The 19,345-nt window shown below is 44.1% G+C and overlaps 1 protein-coding gene across 5 annotated transcripts; it reads left to right on the top strand.

The window, feature by feature from the left end:
- Window positions 1–201: 201 nt before the first annotated feature.
- rps6ka5 (ribosomal protein S6 kinase, polypeptide 5) lies at window positions 202–18,556 on the top strand. 5 transcript variants are annotated; one of them, XM_027004817.3, is made up of 18 exons: window positions 202–447; window positions 739–868; window positions 2,919–2,990; window positions 3,078–3,296; window positions 3,762–3,877; window positions 4,580–4,681; window positions 5,258–5,341; window positions 5,516–5,619; window positions 5,980–6,130; window positions 6,219–6,380; window positions 8,045–8,170; window positions 8,262–8,395; window positions 8,766–8,859; window positions 9,533–9,703; window positions 11,785–11,976; window positions 12,844–13,003; window positions 13,133–13,296; window positions 13,436–18,556. In XM_027004817.3, exons 2-18 carry the CDS (start codon window positions 799–801, stop codon window positions 13,721–13,723), a joined length of 2,409 nt encoding a protein of 802 aa, XP_026860618.2. In that variant the 5' UTR covers window positions 202–447; window positions 739–798; the 3' UTR covers window positions 13,724–18,556. The 5 variants fall into 5 exon arrangements, with proteins under 5 accessions (XP_026860618.2, XP_026860617.2, XP_081578207.1 ...); XM_027004816.3 differs by having other exon boundaries at window positions 202–868; XM_081722081.1 differs by lacking the exon at window positions 4,580–4,681 and having other exon boundaries at window positions 202–868.
- Window positions 18,557–19,345: the final 789 nt, after the last annotated feature.

Below are 19,345 nucleotides of genomic sequence, written 5' to 3'. Positions count from 1 at the left end.
CCTGCTCGGTTTAGTGCTTGGTTGCTGTACAACTGAAATAATAGAACAATATTTACACATCGATGAAGTTCAGACAGTTCAAGCTGATTTTACACTGCAGCAAATGCCTAAGAAATATAAGATAATAAATTAAATCTGCATGCATTGTAAGGTATTTCGCAACACTTGATATTCAATATCCACCATTGCAGTTAACGTCTCGTCTGTATGTCAGTTCCTGTCTACCCCATAATATATTTTAGTTTTACTTACAACATATATTTGTTAGCTTACTAGCTAGCTGATTCAAAAGGCCATCATGAATGTAAAATGGATGTGTTAGAGCAGGAAAACACATTTTGTACAGTATAAGTGTAGTCCAGAAACAGGGGTGGTAAGCAATGTTTTATCGGATTAATTAGGTCTGTCACGTAGCTGTTATTACAACTGGGATTTTCATGTGAAAACGTAAGGGCAAAATGACACTCTGCCTTAATGTTTATCGAGATGAAAGTAATCGCTTGACTCTGGGAGAGGCGTTTCTTTAGGGGGCTTGGTCGAGCGTGTAGTGTTATCTCAATGGGCTTGGTGCAGTAGTAGGTAACGTTATAGGTGTCGTAGCTCAGCTAGTTTCCCTAACTCTGCTTAAAACTCCCTGCGAGCATGCGGTTACTCCACACGATATGTGTGTGTTGTCCTGATTGTTTTGTTGTAACTCGGTTAGTGGATTAGTGTAAGTCGCCGAATTCGTTATTACAGACTCCTCGTTGATCAGACCCGTTCGCCGCTAGCTAGGAAAACATAACTGGCGCTGGAAAAATGCCGTCTTCGAGGGAAGGCTTATCCGGAGAAGGTGAAGTGGTCACTGTGAAACATGAACTTACAAACGGTGAGTTAATAATACGATATCATACTTGATCCTCGGGTGATATTTTAAGTCACCGGCCAGGCACCCAGTTTACTCTGTAGCTAGCTTGCTAGCTCAAACCGCCATCTGAACATTCGGCGCAGGCACGGTCCCCAGTAACACTGTAGTACACTCGGCTAGTCAGCTGAAATGGCAGTAATGTTTGGATATCCTTTATCTCACCACCGAACAGTTGTCTGCCTTTTCTATAGCCGCTTCGTTTAGGCCTGGAAAAAGTCAAATTTTGCTGTTACGTTAGCTTACCTCGCCTTTGGCTTGCTAGGGCTAGCTAGTCTTTGAGTGGTGTGCATACCATTTGTCATTAGGTTAGTGTCGTGTAGCTTTCAACGTCTTAAACGTTTTCGTAATAGTACTACTTATATAAATACTCAAGCCAGCTAATTTGTCTGGCAGGGTCTAACCCATCTGCACCGTTGAGCAGTTGTTCAAGCGCATGTCAAAGCTGTAAGGTGTGTCCTGTTTCTCAATTTACTTATCGATATACAATATACTTGCTACTAGGCATGTGTAACTTGTTCACACAGTTTCGTCTTCAAATGTCTAGAGAAAATGGTCCCTGGGTTGTTTTCAAGCATTTGACCGTGTGCTAATATGAGTTTGTATGGTAATGGTTGCTTTGAGCGATGCTTAGAAAAGGTCTCTAAATGATCAAGTTAAATGAAAGTGTACTTGTCAGGTATGTTCAGGACTGAGATGCTTGTTGTGAGGCTCAGGTAAAGGTAATTTCTCTGAAGCTGTACAACACTATGTACAAAAGGAAAAAATCATAATCAGATGCCAATTATAGCAGGCGTATTGATAAATAACAGTAAAGTTCTGACAGCATTCTTAATACTGTGTGCAGCCCAGGGATTCACTATGTATCCATCTTTTCCCAAAAGCCTGCATTAAACATAGGCTACATTCTCCTCTGTGTCCTGTGTTAAGTCAACATTTAACTTGCATGTTATTACATAGCAATGCTTCTAGGTTGAAGCTGAGATAGAAGCACATAAAAGTGCTGTCTGTAATTGCACGCCAGTAGGCAAGACTGTGGAACTGACATTTTAATTATCCCCGCACAGGCCCGTTTGTTGTGTGTTTGTGAGTCCACTGTGCAGTGTAAAATAAATACTGCTTTTCACTGCTACCAAATATTATGACAAATCCATTGGAAAATGATAGTTTTCACAAAGAGACTATTTGTAAAATGCAGGAAACTTATTTTAATTACTTATAATATGCCAATTCACAGTATTGGTCAAAATAAGTGCGTTGTTATTTTCGGCATGCGGTCGTCTGCTGTGGTATTAAGAGTGAAGGGGACATAGGCGATTAGATGCAGCATGAGGTCGATGTGTTGTGTCGAAGCACGCTCAGCGTGACACTAAGTGGGCAATCTCACTGCAGCCACAAGAGGAGCATGTGACCACACAGCTCGAACCTTCACACAGTACGCGAATGTGCATGCCTTCCTTTCTCAGATAACTCGTACATGCACGTACAGTCTTCATTCACTTCGATATGCCCTGAGTCCCTCACATCAACATGCTGGACATGGTAAAGTAGGGCAAAGGTAAACAGCGCCTGAAACGAAGATCTTCAGAAAATGCAACAGTCCCGGATGTTATTGAACAGTTACGTTTATTTCCATTCTTCTAAAATGAAAATGAGAAGGGAAACTATCTTGACAAGTGAATCTTTCGTACTTTTATTACAACATCCTCATGAAAGGATACTTTGAGCTCCAAAAATAAGTTTGTGTGACAGCTATTTACAAAAGGCTGAAGCATTCTGCATGTTTTCTGTATTTAGAAATAAAATGTTCACACAATTTTTTTTTTCAGCAGCGGTAACTAGATGCATAGAAACAGAGGGCCTTTTAATATGCACACCTCAGCCCGCTATTTGCATCACATCTACTTAATATGCATACATCTTATTAAATTACTGCATAATCTAAACTAAGATCATCCTCTTGGTTAGAAGCACACTAAATTCAGGCTGTGTTTCTTTTTGATTCTCACCCCAGCTAACCTGACGGGCCACGTGGAGCGCGTGGGCATCGAGAACTTTGAGCTGTTGAAGGTCCTGGGCACAGGAGGTGAGTCCCAGCATGCACTACCTTCCCCTTCTTCTCTTTACCCCCCCCCCCCCCCAGGCCTGGTCGCTGACCGCTGTCTACCCATAGCCTACGGCAAGGTGTTCCTGGTACGCAAGGTGAGCGGACACGACTCAGGTAAGCTGTATGCCATGAAGGTGCTGAAGAAAGCCACCATCGTGCAGAAGGCTAAGACGGCCGAGCACACGCGCACAGAGAGGCAGGTCCTGGAGCACATCAGGCAGTCCCCGTTCCTCGTCACCCTGCACTACGCCTTCCAGACAGATACCAAGCTGCACCTCATCCTGGGTACGTCCCCTCAGCTCTGCTCCCGCTCCGGTTTTCTGCCGAAACCATTGTTGCATCCTGCGTGCAGGTGCTGGGGTCTTGAGCTGGGGTGCATCACGACCAGCGAAGAGCATTCAGCCTGCAGTTGTCCGTTAAATGATCGATTTTGCAATGTTGAGACTTTGTCATGCATGCAGGTCTCCTTAAATAGCGAAACCAGGTACTAGGGCAGCACACTTGGCTTTTAAGTTTCCCTTTTTAAATTCTTTTAAAAAAAATGATATATTGAAACTTGTTAAATGAATGACTATTTTGGAATCTACTGACAACAGGTTACAACACATTTTCAAATGGGTGTGTTTATTCAGAGTCATTTTGTTTGCTGTATTAGAGAGCTCTAAAGCCATAGCAGAGCTGTTATGTTACAAAAATGAAGGCATTTGCAAGCAGCAGTGAGTTTAGGCTGATGCCAGGCTCTGATTGCAGACTATGTGAATGGGGGAGAGCTCTTCACACACTTGGTGCAAAGGGTCCGCTTCAAAGAGCAAGAGGTTGCTTTGTACAGCGGAGAGATCGCACTGGCGCTCGAGCACTTGCACCAGGTAAGGAGCAGGGCAACAACCGTGTGATATAACTAAGGTCTAGTCCTTAATTACCATGTGTGATGTTTTGTGATCTTGAACAGGGAATACCTGAAATGTGTCGTGATTGAAGTAAGCGTGGGTTTAGAGGAGATGTAAAAGTAGTTGCTTCATTATGTCACCAGGCCTTTTCCTTCTCCCTCCTCCTGCCCCATTTTTTTTTTTTTTTTTTATTCGATCAAGTATCCAGGGCATGCAAATTAATGAGCACAAAAATAGCTTGTGTTATCTAAAATGTACCAAAGGTTTTGTTTATTGTAAGGGGAGGAGTACTATTTTTTTCTTTTGTGCAGGGAATAATCTCTAATTTTTGAAGGGGTGGGGAGATGTTGCCCGTGGGGCTTTCTGCTTGGTCCAAAACAGACAGAATAAATTCAGTTTTCACTTTCACTGAACACATTTTTATTAAACAAATTTGATGTCACATACGATATTGGTCAATCGCAGCATTTTAAGATGTATGTGCAGTTGTGATGATGCTGTTGTGATTCTTAATTTATCTTCAGTTACATTTACATCTTCAGCTAAAGAAGGATTTCAGGGATATTTAAAAAAAGACAAACTGAACAGAATTATTTTTTGTTTGGTTTTGTCATTTTCTGCAAAAAAAAAAAAAAATCACTAAAATGACTACAGTAAAAAATTATGTGTATTTCTTTTGAGCTGGGGATTGTCTACAGAGACCTAAAACTGGAGAACATTCTCCTAGACTCAAATGGACACGTCGTCTTAACGGACTTCGGGCTTAGCAAAGAGTTTGACGAGGTGAGGCAAAAACATTATACATAGTTTCTAGCTGGAGAGAAAGCAATACTTTACTGCCAATAAGTAGCTTGTGGCTTGAGAGATTGAGCTATGGAGCATGGACTAGAGCAGGTGACGCTCCGGTGTGTCAGCATCACACTGTAGGCAAAAGCCAGTGATGAATGCTGGGAGGTGAGCTCGGAGCTGGAGGGCAGGAGGTGAGACCCACGAGGTCGGACCGAAGGTCCGTGCGACGGGAGAAATAACGTAGCAGAAGAAAAGACTGTTGGATTAAAACGGTCAGGTGTCGGGCGGACTTTCAGGGTTTGTACTGAGACTCGAAGCGCAATCAAGTCTCAGCCGAGTCACACCTCATCTCTGCTAACGGATGAGCGTTTACGTCGCGTGTGCTTGCCCGGGCATGCTCTGCTCTGTCAAACTCGTTAGCTTCGCTGTTTATGTTGCTATGCTTTATGGAGGCATAGCAATCTGGGCAGTCCAAAGATATGGGCTGCATTTTACCTATAGCCAAGACTGAGAAGTGTGTACGTGCGGGTGTTTTCTCTTCTGACCTTTCCTGCACTCTCTGCCTTGTAGGTAGAGAGGGCTTATTCCGTCTGCGGCACAATAGAGTATATGGCCCCTGAGATCGTAGAAGGAGGGGAATATGGACACAACAAGGTACAGGCCTCTGGTCCTCTTTGTCCCACTTCCATTCCATGTTCTTCGGCCGTTTGCTGTGCTGGGCTGAGATTTTTTTTACCCAACAACATGTGTTATGTGCATTACATGTGTATTAAATCTGAAAAAGGTAGGGAAGTGAAGCTGCTGTTTGATCCGCCGGTACCGTTGCAGGCCGTGGACTGGTGGAGTCTGGGAGTTCTGATGTATGAGCTCATGACCGGTGGATCGCCTTTCACTGTGGATGGAGATGAGAACTCCCACTCTGACATAGCCAAGTAAAAATACATATGCCCTTACATGAGTTTTGTAATGTGGACTGTTGATGCCAGTCATCTCCCGTTACCTGTAACAGCCTGAAGCTTGCCACATGTTAAAAAACTTACTGGCAATGGCAGCATGAGACTTATTATCCATCCTTTTCACTCCTTTCTGGAACTTGCTCTCTGGTCTTTGAGCTGATACCACTTTGGGTTTAGAAAGTGTAAGAGTATTGCGAAACTCCGCACGCTTCGCTTGCTTCCTCCATGCGCTGTGTTAGGCTAGTTTTGCTCTAAAATATATGATCAACACTGAAAACCAAAGAAACTGGGGTTTTTGTTAGCGTTACATCCCATCCTCCCTCACTTCATTTGTAGGAGAATCCTGAAGAAGGATCCTCCATACCCCAAGGACATGGGGCCGCTGGCCAGAGACATCATTCAGCGGCTCCTCATTAAAGATCCAAAGAAAAGGCTGGGCTCGGGGCTCTCAGGGGCCCAGAATGTGAAGAGCCACCCATTTTACCAGGCACGGAAAAAAAAGCATTTGTGGAAATTCTTGACTGAGGATCAGACAAAAACGGCACAGTGAACAAAAATACTCTTGTCTCGTTCAGAAAATTAACTGGGAGGATTTGGCTGCCAAGAATGTCCCGGCTCCCTTTAAGCCAGTCATCCGGGATGAGCTGGACGTGAGTAACTTTGCGGAGGAATTCACAGAAATGGACCCCACATACTCCCCTGCTGCACTCCCACAGAACTGCGACCGCATCTTCCAGGTGAGAGGCATGAAGGCCTGACTATAAATAAATGCATAAATGTACACTTGTTCATGTTAACATGAAATTTCTGCCTTCTGAGCTAATATTCTGTAATTAGATTTTGCTTCAGAATGTTGAACACTTGGGCTGATTTTTACACGAGATAGGCCATTTGATAAGGTTAGTTTGTGTGATTGTGAAGTTGACCCTCTATTTGCCTTTTGGGGGAAGTAAAGATCGGTATTTGACGTTCGATAATGATCTTGTAAATAATGCAAGCCTGGCTGTCTGTGTTGGTATTGAAACGAGCAGGAGGGCTGTTTAGAGACGTGTAATTATGCTGATGTGGAGATGGATTTGAGTATCAGATGTGAATGACTATTTTTGATGCGACTTGAACCATGATGTTGCCTATAACATGAAGCCAGCTGATGTCGGCGTCATTGAATGGGATCATATCTATGATTGCCTTCTGGATCCTCCACTCGGCAGGATCAATAGCTCCATTAACGACACTGTCATGCAATGAAAGGTTGGCGTCTGCTAGAATAACCATGCCTGCCTCAATTACTCCTTCAACCTTTGATTACCAACTTCAGCATGGCTTTTTTTTTTTTAAATGCTTCCCTTTCATGTACTCTGGAATTTTGATCCTTCATAATTTGCAGGCGTTGCAGCGATTGCGTCTGCGGTGATAACTTTCAACTTGTGTGTCTCGTCTCATCCCCCCCCAACCCAAAACTCTTCACAAAACCAAATTAAGTTGCATTAGAGGACCGAGATGCGATTTGAAAAGCAGAGCAATCAAACAGCCCGGCTTGGCAGTTGAGAGCATTTCATCCATTCATCCCTCCATCCTTCCGTCCATCCATGCACTCCTCCTCCTGATGCGGAGGCCACAGCTGCAGGCGTCTGGGTCTCGTAGCCAGTGACAGCAGAGCGAAACGCCACAGATGATGCAGTTATCACAGATGGACAACAAATGGTGACTTTCAGACTCTGGCTTTTCAGCATGGGCGATGGGTTCCCGGGAGTCTGGGTCAAAACTTTAGGTTATTTGGCTTCCGGTCTGAATTAAATGTAGCCAATAAGGTCTTTGTTTAGTTTGGTTTTTAATGTGTTGTAAAATGTATTGATTTGTTCTGAGGTATGCTTATGAACTATACAGGTTAGTTTGCCTCAGAAAATAATGATTTTATTAAAAAATAAAAATTGCAAAGTGGCATGCAAAAATGTATAGCATATGAGAGACCATAGGAAGAGACCAAGTGGAATATTGGCACAACAATTATTTTTTTTTTCTTCAATACTTGAAACCATTACACCTGTAGTAGCCAGTGGTCCTTTCTATTTTGTGTCATTCCAGATTTCCGTTCTGTCTAGTGAACAATTTTTTGATTGTGCTCGATTGAACAAGGGTCTTCCTGTCTAACTGTCAGGTCACTGGAGTCGCAAACATTTATTTTTTTGTTTGTACAATTTGTTTTTATATTGTAGGAATTGTGTATGTAAAATTTGTAATCTACATCTGGCAAGTAAAGACATGGCCTCTTAAGTATTTGCAAGCATCACAGTTTAAAAAAACAAACAAAACATTTTTGTAATTCTTGTTGAAATAGTACGTTCATCTATGTCTGCTCAAGATATTTGCTCAATTCAGCCTGTGTGCGCATGCGTTGCAGGGCTACTCCTTCATAGCTCCCTCCATCCTTTTTAAGAGGAATGTGGTGATGGATGAACCTGCCCAGCTGTGTGGCGGAGCAGACAGGCCCGGGGCTGCTGCAGTCGCACGCTGCGCCATGATGAAGGTACCCGCATCTTACCTGTGCAGCACGGGGGACTCTGCCAGGCGGGTCATTTGAGGCGCTGTTGCTGAGAAAGGTGTTGCGTGTGGTACAGGACTCCCCCTTCTACATGAACTACGAGATGGACCTCAAGGAGGTGGCACTCGGGGAAGGCAGCTTCTCCATCTGCAGGCAGTGCACACACAAGAAGAGTGAACAGAAATATGCAGTAAAGATTGTTAGCAAAAGGTACTACCCATGCACTACACGCAAACATGAAAGGCCTCTAATATTTGCAGAATTGTTGTGTATTTCACATGAATTATACATTTTTAAGCCTTCAAATGATATTTTGATGCAACCTTGATATGCTTCATGAAACATTATTTTATGATGTAAACATATCTTGTTGTATTCAAGAATATTAGATTATATAATGGCATATATCACAGTGGGGGAAAATGAATACAGAATCTCTTTAATATTGGAGTACATCTGAACACAATGCCATCGATGTGAACAGCAGGCCCTGTTTTTGCACGGACAGCCCTCTGTTGAAGGTCTGTTTTCAACGAAGCAATTGATTAAATAAACTTTTTTTTTTCTTCTCTGCTTGAAGAATGGAGGCCCAGACCAAGAAAGAGATAGCTGCTCTCAAGCTGTGTGATGGACACCCCAACATAGTCAAGCTGCATGAAATCTACCATGACCAAGTAGGGTACTGCGTGTGTGCGTGTGTGCGTGTGTGTAAGACAGAGGCCTTAGGGCTGTAAGAACCATTCCAGGCTTGCTGCAGCCTCATTCAGTCAGGGAATGTGGAACAGACAGAGTAAAAGTGCTTAAATCCTAACTCTCCTCAACACTGCCCTACATTCATGGTCCAAACCCTCCCAGCAATAGCGGCTCCCTATCTGTTTTTCAATCAATTACATGCTCTGTACAAGATACAGGGGCAAAAAAGGTTGGTCTGTCGCTTCAGACCGCCTGGAAAAGATGTTCTGTTTGTGTGCTCGTAGTCTCATGTCTGTTGATGTCATGTGTGCGTGTGAGGTTAGACCGGGGTACGGTTTCTGTGCCAGATGGAATGTTGTGTTTTTCAATATAATAATAAATTTGAGTCAGTGGTACACCCCTTCAGATCTGAAAATAGGAGGGTGTGTGTGTGTGTTTGTGTGTGTGTGTCAGCTTCCATATAGTGCCACTCCCGAGATGAAAAGCATAATGCAGCACTACACCACCCAACCATTGTTCCCCTGCCCCTGGGCTAATGAAGATTTCCCTGGTTTTTTCATCACACTCTTCTCACGCAATTTTGTGTCTCTGTGTGTGTGTGTGTGTTTGCTTGGACGCTCGTGCGTGTGTTGGGGTGTTTGTGATTTTGTGCAGCTGCATACGTATCTGGTCCTGGAGCTGCTGCGTGGGGGTGAGCTCCTCGAGCGGATCCGGAGGAAGCAGCACTTCAGCGAGACGGAGGCAAGCCGCATCATGCGCAGGCTGGTGTCTGCCGTCAGCCACATGCACGACGTGGGCGTGGTTCACAGAGACCTGAAACCCGAGGTACTGGCCCTCCGCCGAGACCCTGCTCATGCTGGCTCGCCCTGTAGGTGCTGGAATTCCCGTCTCACAAGTCGTCACATAACGGCTGCTGCTTTCCCAGACGATCACATGACATTACAGGAGTCGTGGGCCAGTGCAGCTTAAGCCTATACGTGCGATTTGGGACGAGTGTGTTTCGGAGCCGAAGGCGTGTATGTACTAAAGGTGAAGTGTTCACAGCAGAATTGGCCATCAAGATATACAGTGTAATTACATGAGTGACGGACTGGCAAATGCTGCAGTTTCATTTAACTTTGTTTAAACAAAGGGTCATGAAAGGGTATCTCTTTTGACTTGTGAATGTAGGGTTGTTTTAGGGTTCTGTTTATTTACCCTTACCATTGCTTACCTACACTTAATGTCAGAAAGAGGTGTAAGTAACAAAATTATGACTCCAAATTTTAAGTTTATGAAAATATGCAAACAACTATAAATTTCCTTGTGCTTAAAATAACATTCTTTGTCAGAAGTTTACCATTTGTCCATTTAACCCAGTAATTGTGTATAGCAGAGAATGAATACTTTAGAGAGAATTGGTGTCAGTAATAAAACTGGTTCTTAGACAGTAGTTCTTGATGGTTAGAATTTCTGCATTTACAATCTAGAACACTGTCTAGAAAGCTAAGCTTTTCTAGGGGTTAAAGGCAATACGGGATTTGTTAGTGTTACATACTCTAATTGGTTACACAGCATCATTGGATAAAGGCTATAATGAGGTTATACAAATTAAATTGCAAATTAGAAAGTACACAAAGGAAAATACCACTCTATTATCTGTGAAGATAACAAAGGCCATTCTTGCCTGTGCAGGATGGACCAAATAATACAGTCCACCCCCACCATGTGACCTTTGAGCAGTTTAAGACATAATAGTGTTAACCAATCAGTTGAGTGGAATTTGGGATGTCCACTTGGCAAACAATAGCCTGACAATAAAAAGAAAGATATCGTTTCCTCTGATCAAAGCCCTTTGCACAAATATTCTGCATGTAACGCTGAGCAAATAAGACGTGGACACAAACACTGAGAACAGCGAGATTTATTAAGGCCAAGTCCAACATCATGGTCAGTAGAACTGTCCAGGGTTACAGAGTCAGCATGAGTAGATCCAGAGTACATCATACACAGAAAAGAACAAACGAACAAACAAGCAAACCATGAACACGCAAATAATCAACAACTAGAACAGAGAACACGGAGGCTAGGACAAACAAACACAGGCAGCGTGTAAACAGGACAACGACAAGCCACAAGACTGGAGAAACCCGAGGTAGAAATACGCCCGGTAATGAGGGCTAACTAGAGGGGAAACAAGAACCAGCTGAAGCTAAAGACGGGAGGGGGAAACCAACCGATGGGCAGAACAAATGGAGCCAGGAAGCAGAAAAAAGACGTGAGACAGGGTTGCCAAGGTGACGGGATGCTAGGAGGGGCCAACCGTGACACTGTGGAACAAGAACAAATATGTCCACTTAGCTGAGCAAGATGATATCAGTTTAATTCTTTGAGTTGTGATTTTCTGACTAGGATTCACACTCTTCCAAGCGAGATAAGAGGGGAAAAAAAAACACAAAAACATTTGCAACAGCTTAAAGATCAACAAGGAGGTGTAGGGTGTTTCTCAGACTGAAGGATAACAGTAGCTGTGTCTTTTGGGTTGCATAACAAGTATGACAGTTTTGTTGAAAGTACATTCAACGCAAATCCACACTGACCACATCCACCTCTGCAGACGCCCAAAGGAAAAAAAGGCTAATTCTGTGTGAATCTACTGTCCTCTGTAGCTGTTGTCTCAAAGTGCTGTCATGTGTTAATTTTTAAAGAACAAAACATGATGATTAAATAAAGGCCAGCAATGAGGTTTTTGTCACTTCTATTTTCAGCAAGCACACGAACATAAAAGAATATACTTCACGTGTCTATATTTCAACTGGCTGGTTTAATAAGTTAACGGGCTTTGCTTGAGTCTGAGAAGTTAACGATGTGTTAAAAGCTAGTCTGCCATGTACTGCAGTGGGTGTTCCGCCTCCCCCGTCCCCCAGAACCTGCTGTTCACCGACGAGAGCGAGAGCTCCGAGATCAAGGTCATCGACTTCGGCTTTGCTCGTCTCAAACCGCCCGACGACCAGCTCCTGAAGACGCCCTGCTTCACCCTGCAGTACGCCGCCCCCGAGATCCTCACATACGACGGCTACGACGAGTCCTGTGACCTCTGGAGTCTGGGCGTCATACTGGTGAGAGCCCTATAAGGCGTCGTGGCCATGTGACCTTCTGACCGGCTATGGGCACTTCTGAGAAGGAAATAAGCAGCTGAGCCACTCTGGAGGGTTGAGTCTTTTTATGAGAACGTGCCCAACGTAGCTTTCACTGTTGGTTTCTGTGAATGCTGTCTGTGGTGTTTGTGCACTGTTGGAGTTGGCTCTGCACTGCATGATGTGTTTCATTACTCTCTCTCGATCGTTGTCTCTGTGTGTGCACGTGTGTGGAAGAGCTGCCATAAACCCCTGGGGGGTGAGCAAGTAGTGGAGTGGATGGCACTGATAAGATGCTCTCAGACAGGCTTTGAGAGGCCCTACAGTGCTGCATGCTATAGAGAGAGAGGGAGAGAGCGCACTCTGGGCTCTGTCTTAGTGTTGTTGTTTTTTTTTTTCTATTTTATGCTCAGTGACAAACAATTGTACATCAACCAGAAGAGCAACCACTCTGAATCTCATCAAAACTGCATTTTTCTGTGCCTTTACCTCTCTCCTGTATCTCTCCTGTCTCCAGGTAGCAGACTCTTTCTTACTGAGCAAAAGCTGGAAACAAAGGAAGCAAAAAAGTGACTCTCTTAATTTTTTTTTAATAGTCTTGGCCTGAAAAGGTGATGACTTTACGATCTGAACTGCGTTTTTCTGCATTTGCAATATTGCCGCAGTCACTTGCTGCTTGTTTCCTAATCAGTTTAACGTGGTATAACAGCATCTGCATATCCGCTCGTTTTTCCATGCCTTGCAGTTACATGCCGGACTCTGGGATCAGTGTGGAAGCAGTTGATGCTCTGTTGCCAAGCATCGAGTGCCGGCGTGACTCATCTGCCACATTCTGTGTTTTTACTGCAGTACACCATGCTGTCCGGTCAGGTGCCCTTCCAGTGTCAGGAGAAGAGTCTGACCCGCACCAGTGCCGAGGAGATCATGAAGAAGATCAAGCAAGGAGACTTCTCCTTCCAGGGGGAGGCCTGGAAGAACGTGTCCCAGCAGGCTAAGGAGCTCATTCAGGGTGAGGGTGGCACAGAACGCACCTTCAGCCGTACTCTCTGCACGAGTTACATTTGCTCAAATGAATGGGAGCAACTATACATGTGTAGTGATTCGTGTGTGTGCGCGCGCACGCCCGCAACCTGTACAGAGCTCCTGACGGTGGACCCTACCAAGCGGCTAAAGATGTGCGAGTTGCGCTACAATGCCTGGCTGCAGGATGACAGCCAGCTCTCCTCTAACCCCCTCATGACCCCCGATATCCTGGGCACGTCCACCGCCTCTGTGCACACCTGCGTCAAAGTCACCTTCAACGTAAGAGACGGATGGGGACAGAGGGCCCATTTAATTAAGATTATCCTCACGGTCCAGATCAGAATGATGCAGAATTTACAAAATATGCGGCACGGCTTCTTTGTGAAGTAGTGTGGTGTGGCTTCCCCCCTCCCCGCAGGCCTTCAACAAGTGCAAGCGCGAGGGCTTCCGGCTGCAGACGGTGGACAAGGCCCCTCTGGCCAAGCGCAGGAAGATGAAGAAGACGAGCACGAGCACAGAGACGCGCAGCAGCTCCAGCGAGAGCACACACTCCTCCTCCTCGTCCTCGCAGTCTCAGGAGAAGACCCCACCCGGCAGCGGGACGCCCGCCTTGCCGCTGCTGTCCATCCACACGCCCCTCCCGCCGGGCCCCGACGACGAGCCGTCGCAGAGCCAGCCCCGCTCCGCCTTCCACTTTTCCGAGTGAGCCCATCGGAGGCCACCACCCTTTCTCTCTCCCTAGGGCCACACTCCACCGCGCCCTGTCCCCTGCGTGCTCACCCGGAGCCGCCTGAGCCTTCCGCCAGCAATAGACGGGGGAACGGAGCAGGGCCCAGGAGTGTGGGGGGGGGCTGTGAAAACGAGCTCATCCCGGGTCGGGAGCTGGCCTGGTCCCACGCTCCTCACCCAGGTGACCGGGCCTCTGCGTCTGGTGCAGCTCACCCACCAAGATGAGGTTCATTCGGGAAAGCGTGGGACAGTTTCCTGGGACCTAGTTTCCGTGCTGTCCTGCCAATTTTAAGCTCTGCAAAAAAAAAAAAAAAAAAAAGGAACAGAAAAGAAATGGAGTATTTATTCTAAAAGAATATAAATGCAAAGGTTTATAAAATAAGGTTTACTGTTTATATGTTAAGTTATTCTTATATGTGGTCAATTAGACTGTGAAAGTTTGAGGATGTCCTTTAGAAACAGTTTGTGACAATTGTTCTCACTGACCTCAGCACAGGTCAGGAATACAGGGTACTGTAGCTTTTCAGTGGTTTTGCGTGCACAGGCTTATCAGTCTGAGGCTTCTTCCAAACCAAACTGAACAGTGAAGTAGCACCGATTTTGTCTGAGAGAATTCAGACAAATCATTTTCTACCTTTGACAACGAAGAACAGGCAACAGCCTCTTCCGCATATATAATGTTTCACCAGGTAACAGGGGGGAACTGTTTGACAGTAAAGAGGGTTATTTTGTACTTGAAATTACTCTTGATGCAGAAGAGAGAGGTTGCGGGGCAAGCCACAGTGCTGCAGCACATAGTGCTAGACAGAGGCAAAACAGCGTAAAGAGGATGCAATCAGCCAAGCATTGTTTCTCGGTTCCAGTTCCAGCATTGGAATGTCTCTGGCTGTTTGTTGTCTGAAATGATTTTTAGTTGGGGCTAAGATTTTATTGGTGAGTGGATTTAGGCTATGCTTGAGCCTAGCTGTTGGCAGGATAATGAATGCTGGTGAAATGAGTAAGATTGTAGGTGAAGGGAAATGGCTGCATTGTGGCATACAGACTCACAGTTGTTCAGCACTAAGGAAAAAACATTATTTTCTCCAGTGGTCATATTTAACCTCTGTCGTATCAGAAGGGGGTAAATCTAAGTGACCAGCAGCAAGTCAGTAATAAGACTAACAAGAGAGCCCTATAAATGTATTGCACCTTTAGAGTTCTATGAGATGATTACTTTATTTATTATAAAACTAAGTGAAGTGCTCTCCCACAGGTACACCTGTATCCCTATGTGTCTAATGACACAATGTCTAGTGTCTATGTAATGACAAATTAGCAGTTCATCAGAATAATCCACAGAACAAAAGGTAGCATGTAGCTTCACTGTCTGAACAGGGCTCAGATGCATCAAGCGTACGCCCAGTTGCCTCGTATCATGCGTCCTGCACAGATGGCTGAGCATGTGTCTACTTCCTTGCTAAGAGCAGGATTTGATTTAAGTGTGAATGCATCAACATTACTGACTTGCTGTTGGCGTCCTATGCAAAAACGGCCCCTTTTCTTCCTCTAGTATTACATTTATGAGCAGACCTGGTTTGCTAGGGTCTGTTACGCATTATAAATGAGAGAGGCGGGGGAAAGTAAAAGAAAAGGAGAACAAAAACACACGCCTCATTAGGGCTCTTTAAAGCTTCGCAGCTTGTATGTCAGTCATTTTCACAAGGAGCTTTAGTGTTTTAAACAATCGCACGTTTTCCGGTGTGTGCGTGCCTAGCCAAGCCGTGACATCCAGCTTAAATGTGAAAGGCAGCATACACACACACACACACACACACACACACACACACACACACACACACTCACTCACTCACTCACTCACTCACTCACTCACTCACAGCTCCTTTGGTCCATTGGTGCTCCTGCCCACGTGACATGGCAGCAGATGAGCAATAAGTGCGGGCAGAGCTCTGCCCACTTTGCTAGTGCTGAGAGCTGTTCGCTGAGGCTTGCACGCGGTTCCACCACTCCCTGCCCCACTCTGTGCCTCTTGCTGAGTCCCTTCCTTCTTGCCCTGCTGTGGCTGTTTGGGTGTATTAATAGAATAGGATATGTGTGCGCGCCCCACATTGGACTCCTCGGGGAGTTGAGGCTTTATCCGTTGCTTTGCCGCCATGCCATTCCTCCCCCGGGAGATTAAGCAGCTCAGAGTCCTTCAGCAAGGACAGGCACGCGGGAACACCGAGGGAAGAGATGGGCAGAAGCGTGGTCACTGCTTCATAGCCTCAGGAAACACCTGAGAATTTGGCTTTCACAAAGACTCTAGACTCCTTCGCATTTTCCTAAGGCTGGTAGGTCAGAACTCCGTTCTACCGTTTCATTCATCTCTAAAGCACTCCTGCTGTGCTCCTGCTGTTCCAGTAGCCGTCCTCCCGAGCTCTTAAAAAGCCTTGGGTCCGGCTGCGTGCGTGAGGCCTTCATGTATATGCTAGTGGGTACCATTTACCGTTTGCTAGGGTGGAGAGAGCACACATCCTAACCGTGTGCCCTTGAAAAGAGCTCGTTCCTTTGATCCAAGCACTCCTTCATCGCAAGTTATTGTTGGCCTACTTTAATGCTCTCAGGAGCTGGTTAATTGTGGCCCTTTTTCCTGCTATTGTTCCAGAGGGGCCCTGCGTAAGTACATATCCCCCTGCGCTGCCGGCGGTCATGTCCGCCGGCTCGCGCTTTCATCTGCCCGCGGAGGTGGGGCACGCCGGCCCGCCATGATGTGGGCGGAGGGGACATCTCCATATCTCCCAGCGCATCTAAACCTGCACGCTGCAGCCTCTTTAGGCTGTGTTTGAAGGGAATCCAGCTCCTTTCCTTTTTATGGAATTGAAGGTTTTATGCTTTATGGGATATTGTATTGAATAAAAATAATACTTCAAATTTGTATGGTAAAAAATTTCATGTCTAGGGTCATTTTGAGATGAACTGTCATTTTAAAAGTGGCTAGGGAACAAATATTTACCTCTAATATGCTTCCACAAGCCATAGACAAGGCATTCATCTCTAGTTTTTATCAGAGTGAGCAAACTAGAATTGTTGAACAGTTGTTTTCACTGTTGAGTAAAGCGAATGTAATAGTTCTGCTGTTTTGGCAGTGTGTGAAATCAAGCTTCTGAAGAAGGCAACGCTAAGTGTTTTAAGTAGGAAGTAGCCAAGCTTTCAGTTGTGTAAGTTGCCTACTCCCACGTTGTGTTGTCTCACCTCCAGAGCTTATCTGTTGCATCTCTTGAGAAATTTTGTGTTCTCTCTCTTGTATTGTAAAACACTGAAGCCACAGGTGGGCTAGTGTCTCCTTTCAATGTGAAGGCAAAAATTATTCATAGAACTTCATTTTATATTTCTTTCATGAGATTATTAGATTTTTTTTTTTGATTTTTTTTTTGCCAAACCTTTGATCTGTAGCAGTGAAACTCGATGCAAATCCTTAGCTTCTAACAACAAAAACCGATCTTAAAATTTCATTGTAAGCAAGTCTTTCAAAACCTTCTGTTTAACATCAATCATGAAAAAACAAATTTGTACTGAAATTCAGAAACATTGTGCTTCCCTCTGGCAGGAGTATTGACAGTTGATCCATGCTGTTTTGTATGGACTGTATGGACACGCATCGCTGTTCTTCCGAATCTTCAAATTTTGTAATAACAATACAGACTATTCATTACAAATAAATGAAATGGGAACCTCACATCACTCCGATCACTGTGACCTCTGCTCAGATTAAAAAGGGGGTAACAGGGATGCACACACACTTGTGTTCTGCCACTACACACTCATTGTTGGCCGTGCAAACCAATAGCATATATAATTTCTTCAGGGTAATTCCATCGACATTTCTTCTGCCACTTTACTGAAGCTTGAGATTGAAGTTGCATTCAGTACATCCGTTCTCTCCTCATTGTTTAATTTTAAGTTTGTCTTGTTTAGACTTACTGCATTGCAACACCCGATGCCTGAGCGCCATGCAGTTTAAAGGCTTATAAAGGCACCTGATGCCATTTTACAGCCAATTGTGCAATCAAGTGCAGCCAGCAAGGGGCAGTGTTTACACAGGTTTCGGTTGCTAGCTTGCTCTGAGGGCAATTTCAGCTAGATTTACTTGAACAGGAGATGTTGATAAAGGCCCTCCTCTGTCCTAGCTCATCTAGGAGTGCTTACTGTGCAGTAGCAGATCTTTTATTCTGCACAGAAGAGAAGGCTCCTGAACTTGGAGAGTAAAAGGTTGTCATTTTATTGCATTCTTTTTGTCATCTAGCTGGGCTAGAAATGTTGATCTGTTAATTTATTAAAATTGGGTTATGGGATCATTAGATGATTATTAAAAAGGGGTATTTATGGTGGATTTTAATGTATATATTTTGTAGCTGCAAAGCCATAAACTAATACACCTAACATCGCAAACTCCTTTATGTGCACAATGGTTCCCTCTTAAAATAATGTTTTTCCAATATATGAGAGCCCATGCAATTAGAGATTGTTTGCTGTTTTCAAAATCGAGGAACAAGTTTGTTAAAATATGTTAGAAAACGTGCAAATTTAGGTATCTTGCATGACTGCCCAAGACTGAGTTCAACTCAGATTCCATGTGCTTGTGGGAGAATGTTCCCCGTGTGTTCACTAGACATGCTGGCAGGAGTTTCTTGCTTGTTTTTGAGTTTCAGAGAACATGTTTGAAGTGTATATGAAAAGAATAAAGGGCTTTAAAGTTTTGAATACCTATTAAACAAAGGTTATATAATGATGTTATCAAGTGTCAAATGTAATAAATATTTCTAAGTTACAAGTATTTGTGTGCATCTTTCGTCCTGCTTTCACTGCACATTAACAAGGGCCATAATTTGGCAAGGTTAAAGCAAATGTTTTGGGGTTTTTTTCTAAAATGTTTATCTAATACCTACTATCATTTCTGTTCTGATTTTGCTTCTTGATTTTGTAAATGTTATTAAATATCAAATCACATTTTTTAAACTTGTGCTGTGAGCATCAGTTTTTCCAGATGAATGAGCTGTTGGCGTTTTGGTGTAACGTGATGCACACAATCCAGCGAATAATAATTTTAGACAAATTCATCAGTGTGTTTTAATCATATTGAAAGGTATATCTTAATTGCAAAGTGTAGCAATATAATTGAAATATCACAATATAAAAAAAAAATACAGATATAGACCAGTCACTAAAGCTCAGTGGTGGATTACATGTGTGACGTATGCGTTTGATTTATTTCTGTGGACCTATCTGGTGAACAATGCCCCTTTTTCATGTGCCAAGTTTTGTCTCTGGATCCTTGATCTTTGTTTTGGATCATATGAGAATTTTGTAGAACTGTGATTGCTTTTCGCATGTTACCATTTCTATTACTAATATTACCATTTTCCCCCATGAGCAACTGAACATACGGATATTCTGCTGTCCACTGCTGTCTGACCTTATTAACCACCTGCATTAAATTTGTGTAAAATGTCTTTAAACCATGTAAACCTTTTCACATTTTTGGGTTGACTTTTAGTGACGGTATGTTTGTTGTAGCTAAATGAAAAAGATACTGCATTTGTCTGAATCTACCCAGGGTTTTAAC

The sequence above is a fragment of the Electrophorus electricus genome, chromosome 10 (genome assembly GCF_041902795.1).
Source record: "Electrophorus electricus isolate QZ-2024a chromosome 10, ASM4190279v1, whole genome shotgun sequence".
NCBI lineage: Eukaryota > Metazoa > Chordata > Actinopteri > Gymnotiformes > Gymnotidae > Electrophorus > Electrophorus electricus.
Note: the sequence above shows the minus strand (reverse complement) of the source record. Positions and strands in the feature narration are given on the sequence as shown.